Here is a 6,000-nt window from a genome sequence, read left to right as displayed (position 1 = left end):
CAGAGGACTGAAGATTTTGGAAGTGCTGGAAGACTGATTGGGTAAGCATAAATTCCTATGATGGAGGATAAGAAAGTGTGATATCTCTTCCACAATCTTCCACCAAACATAATAGTTAAGGTTATATGGTATCACACAACTAACTACAGAGAAAAATTGAGGTACATTTTTTAATAAAGTTTCATGCATGATCCCCAGAGAGGAAATAAAAAGAAAAATGGAGAGAGTTAGAATATCATAATCAATTTAACAATAACATTACAACAATGTTGCCACATTGCTTTTTATTCATAATTACCATATCTTTCAACAATAATATACCTAGTTTACCAACCAATTCGGTAGGAGAATTTAAAACAGCTACTTTATTCAGTTAATAATGCTGTATTTGTACATACTTTTTACACTGAAAGAGATAAATGGACCTCTTTATTCTTTGATTTACAAACACTTTTCTTACCAACTGTCATATAACTAATAAACACGCTTGCTTGTCAGTCCTGCACAAATATTGTTAAAAATAGTCCTCATATTTCAAAAAAGTCAGCTACATCATTTTACTTTAAACTGAGAGGAATGTTGATTTGACTGTTAATCTCAATATCACCCTTAAAACCATTGTGTGGTATTTGTTCCAGATACTTGATATATGACGTTGGTAAACCTGACTCTTGAGCTCCTCGAAGGATCACTTCTAAATAAATCTGTGATGGGCGCCTTTCATCAGGCAAAACTTCATTATCCTTCAAAGCTGGAGGAGTTTTGTGCAGCTGATAGGAACGGCACTTCAAGCTTTCCCCATCAGGTGTCTGTACAACCACTTCTAGAGGAAAGTAAACTTCTTCGTGAACACCTTCTTGTCTAGAAGAGAAGAAAATCATTTATATAGTATTTTAACATGTGACATTATCATACTCAATCTCAACTTGCTGTAAGGGAACTTGCATGAGGAATTCGGAATTCAAAAAGGTTTCCTGTAAGTCAAACTCCTCATCTATGCTATGGGAGATGGGTAACGGCATGACGTAAGAGACTGCCTATAGTAGTGAAGTACATCTATGACTAAAATGACCAGAAACCACTACGGCAGTTGTAAAGGCCATGACAGCTAACAGGGCTCTGGTGAAATAGCAATGAAAATGGCTTTGAAGGCAGATGAAATTCATGTCCAATGGATCAGGGAATGGAAGCACCAATGCTGACTGCCTTGTGGTTAGGGTTACACCCAAAATCTAAGGGTGAGCACCCTGAAATAAAAGTTCCTGTAAGTCCAGACGCTGTATAAAAGCATGTCTCCACCCATGGAACTGGTTTACTGTACAACTAATAACCCACATGAGTAAGACTGAAATGAAAAACCACGGCCTGTTTCCAGTCATTCGACCGGGTCAGGAATGGAATGAATGAGCCCCCATCTAGCGGCGAGGATAGGAAATGTGCCGGCTGCCGAAGCCTGTCGCACTCCTCTGGAGCAATGATTAATGAATGACAGATGAAATGAAAGGATATTGGAGAGTGTTGCTGGAATTAAATATGACAGAAAACCGGAGTACCCGGAGAAAAACCTGTCCCGCCTCCGCTTTGTCCCGCACAAATCTCACAAGGAGTGACCAGGATTTGAACCACAGAACCCAGCGGTGAGAGGCTGATGCGCTGCTGCCTGAGCCACGGAGGCTCCAGTAGACTGAAATATTTAGAGAAAATACAGAAGACTGGCAGATTTCAAGATGGTCACCCAACCTGAACAGGACTATGAGAATTACAGGGAACAGACGAAAAAGATCAGGGTCCACCAGTTGCTAAAGTGTGGTAAGCTACACGCCTGGACAGCGATAAGGAAAGGATGGCATGTAGCAAGTGTTTCATTTATTGGCAACGTGACTTAGCGACAAAGCAAAAATTGACGAATTCCAGGGGAATTAAATGGAGCAAATTTTGTAATTGCGGAGCTACAAAAGAAGTTACAGGAAGGGTATATGACAAATGTAGGCATTCATTCATCTGTGGAGAATATTAAATTAGTAAACTCTGTGGTGATAGGCAACTCTATCATACGGCATATAGGACAGGAAAATAAGTCAGTGAAAGCGATGTGCCTGTCGGGAATTTGAGCGGAACAGTTGAACAGGAAAAATGCATTCATGGAAGAAGACCGGCAGGTTGAACGAAAGGGTTTCAGTGGGTGGCTGAAAGTTCTGGATCACTCTTTGCAGACGGCAAGAGTTGGATTAACGACAGGGGCTTCAGCAGTGATGGACTTCACCTGAACCAGTGAGGAGTGGTGAGACTAGGTGAATTCTTTTCAAGGGTTACCGAGTCCTTTTTCACCCAACTGGATGATGGCGCAGAACGGGCAGTTGAATGACGATCCACAGCGGGAGCAGATTCGATGCAGCTACAGCGACAACGGGAGTACCAACAGGATATTGTGAGAGGCAGTGATACCCAATCAGGTAAGTTTCTTAGATTGTTGCAGGTAAACTGCAGAAGTATTGGTAATAAAATAGCAAAATTCGAAAATTTAGTTGATGCGAGTGACCCTGATTATAATTGTGGGAGCGGAAATTTGGTTATCGGATAATATATATATAATTCAGAAATATTCAGGTCAAAATTTTTAATGTTTAAGCAGGATAGACGGTCGAAAGGAGGGGGAAATTTCATTTGTGTTAGGTCAGAGCTAAGCAGTACATTAAAATGGGTTCTCGATGACTGCAAAATAATTGGGGTGGAGGTAAATAACACTGTCCTGCAATGGTTTCATTACCGCCATCCTGTATTGCTTTTTAGGATGACTTCTGCATCCTGAATCAGGATCCGATGTTAATTTTTCCCCATCACATCACATTTTCTCAAAAATCCTATATTACGTTTATTTCATCACATCCACTAATGCACTTCTTATGTTGTTAGGAAGTGTGTTGCTTTAGTTTACATTTCCATATTATTTTATTAATTCGACATCCTCCAGCCATCTCGTAGTCCTGTATTATCATGCTCAGAGTGTAGAGCTGGCAACTATGTACAACATAGCGGCAGCGCGTGGTTTTGGCTGAGTGGAGTTATTCTCTCATTGTGCTTCGTCCGTGACAGTCTGAGCTGTGTTTCGCTTGCTAGTGAAAAGAGATTTTTGTCTTCATATGCGTTCTATATGTGAGTGACGTAATGTGTTAATATTTTTATTGAACTTACATCTATCAACATGCCACTACGTGGCTGCAAGAACAATCCAGATACATTCTGCTATGTATGTGGAAGTTTCGTGCCGATGAGACAGTGGCGCAATATAACCAAGTCGTGAGAAAGGCCTACTATGCCTACTTTGGCTTGAAACTTGGAGACCAAGACAAGCCATGGGCACCACATAAGGCTTGTAGAACCTGTATAGAGCAGTTACAGCAATGGATGAACGGTAAGCGAACTGCGTTGCCATTTGGTATTCCAATAGTGTGGCGAGAACCCCCAGACCACAGTACTCACTGCTACTTCTGTTCTGTGAATGTGAAGGGATTTAACAGCAGCAACAAAGGTAACATTGTGTATCCAAGCAATATTCGATCTGCAATTTTACCCGTTCCTCGTGGCTCTGATACACCAATACTACAGTGTCCAGAACATTTACAGGATTGCCCCTCTTCTGAAACTGACGCAGAAATGGCAGGCACTACCTCTCACTGTGATTTCTTCCCTGAATGTGTTGAAAAAGAACTAAGACGGTTCAAGCAAAGAGCATTAAATGACTTCGTTTGAGATCTTGGCCTTACAAAGGAATCTGCCGAGTTACTCGGGTCTAGACTTTGTGAAAGAAACATGTTGGCAACAGGGACGACGTACTATTGGTACATACATCGCGAACAAGAATTTACACCCTTCTTTTCTGAAGAGGGAGCCTTGGTTTACTGCAACAACATTTCAGAGGTTATCTTAAAACTAGGAGCACCACAGTATGACCCTACTGACTGGAGACTTTTCATCGATGCCTCCAAGTGTAGTTTGAAGTGCGTCCTTCTTCACAATGAAAACAAACTTGCATCCATTCCCTTTGCTCATTCAGTTATTATGCGAGAAACATATGGAAATACTGTTGTGTAAACTGAAGTACCAGGAACACAAGTGGCAAGTGTGTGGTGATTTCAAAGTAATAGGTATTCTATTAGGTTTACAAGGAGGTTACACAAAGCACCCCTGCTTTCTGTGTGAGTGGGACAGTTGAGCAAGGTTACATCAATGGACTAAAAAAGAATGGCCACGTAGACAATGAATCGTAGGGTCGAAAAACATAAAAGAAGAAACTCTTGTTCCCAAGAGCAAAATACTGTTACCTCGGCTTCATATCAAACTAGGGCTTATGAAGCAATTCGTTAAGGCCCTAAACAATGAAAGTGAATGCTTTCAGCACCTGTGTCATCGATTCCCAGGCATAAGTAATTCCAAAATCAAGGAGGGTATTTTCACAAGTCCAGATATCAGAAAACTTCTTTCTGATGCTAATTTTGAAGACGTTATGTGCGCTGCGGAGCGATCGGCATGGACAGCATTCCGGAATGTGGTCAAAAACTTTCTTGGAAACACAAAGGATTCACACTACAAACAAATGGTGAAAAGATTGCTTGTTTCTTTCCAAGATTTAGGCTGCAAAATGAGCTTGAAAGTGCACATGTTACATTCACATCTGGACTATTTCCCTGAAAACCTAGGATTGCTGAGTGAAGAGCAAGAAGAAAGATTCCATCAGGATCTACAGGAAATGGAATGCAGACATCAAGGGAAACAGAACTAAAACATGCTGGCAGATTATTGCTGGTTACTAAAGAGAGAAGGTCCAACTACAGTAAAACCTGGTTAATTAGAAGTCGTTGGGACTCAAAAATCGGACTTCGAATTACGTGATTTCGAATTAACCGCCAATTCGCAATTCAGAAGTACCAACCCACGCCGCGTTACAAAATATTCTAAGGCCCGTTACAGCAAGCATTTAACCTTGATTCACAGTTTATACCTTTCAAATGCCATAAAAAAACAACTATTTCCAAAATGTATCCAAGATTTACAGTATTCAAATAATACACTCGGATATCTCACTGGTAAACATAACCTCACGCAACGGAAAAAAAAAAAAAAAGCACGATTCAAAGACGAGGAGAAATCTATGCTCGCTCCCATGTGCAAGTGCTTTATTAATTGGATTACTATACTATATGCATTTTAGATGCCTTGTATTTACACAGAAAGTACCCGATGCCCTTAAAATCGAACTTTCCTATGACTCTATCCTTGTACGATTTCCCGCCATGGCACTTCTCTCGTACTTCAGAAATGTAAACACTTGCCGCGTCACGAAGTATTCTAAGAACCATTAATACATGCAATCACCTCGATTCACAGTTTAAACCTTTCAAATGCTATGGAAAAAACTATTTCCGAAATGTATCCAACAAGATGCATTTACAATGTTCAAATAATGCACTTGGATAAATCACTGACAAACATAACCTCACGCAACGAAAGAAAAAAAATCGCAAAATTCAAAGACGAGGATAAATTATGCCGGTTCCCCTGTGCAAATGCATTATTTTTTGGATTTCTTTACTGTTTGCATTTTTATTATAGATGCTTTGTACTGGCATGGAAAGTGCCGGACGCTCTTAAAACATCGTGTCTTATCGAAGTTTCCTATGACAAGGGAATAAAGTATCTCGCTTCCATGTGCATGGCAACGCACTACTATGACCCCCATCCCTCACACTGTATGATTTCCAGGCTGGCAATTTCTCCTTTAAAACCATAAGACCGTTTGGGCTCGCATTAAAATAAAGCAATGCAGTTTCACCGGCATGTCAATATTGTTCGGTGCCTACGAATTTATTATATTTGCCACGTTTTATCATCAACTGTCGGCATCGCCAGTGTTCGCGGATTCTGTTTTCCCGCACACTGCATGTTGCGTGATATTACGGCGTTCCTTAAAAGGTTGAACAAACAAGAATTCCGATTTCATTC

At 40.5% G+C, this 6,000-nt stretch overlaps 1 protein-coding gene across 6 annotated transcripts in view; it reads right to left on the bottom strand.

Moving 5' to 3' along the window:
• Positions 1-245: 245 nt before the first annotated feature.
• LOC136871707 (gamma-glutamylcyclotransferase) overlaps positions 246-6,000 on the bottom strand; it is an 82,424-nt gene continuing 76,669 nt past the window's right edge. For all 6 annotated transcript variants that reach the window (XM_067145226.2, XM_067145227.2, XM_067145229.2 and 3 more), the window contains one exon: positions 246-861. In XM_067145226.2, coding sequence (XP_067001327.1) covers positions 558-861 — 304 coding nt within the window. In that variant the 3' untranslated portion in view covers positions 246-557. The remainder of the gene's footprint in view (positions 862-6,000) is intronic.

This window comes from Anabrus simplex, chromosome 4 (assembly GCF_040414725.1).
Source record: "Anabrus simplex isolate iqAnaSimp1 chromosome 4, ASM4041472v1, whole genome shotgun sequence".
NCBI classification, from domain to species: Eukaryota; Metazoa; Arthropoda; class Insecta; order Orthoptera; family Tettigoniidae; genus Anabrus; species Anabrus simplex.
This window is presented reverse-complemented; position numbering and strand designations above follow the sequence as displayed.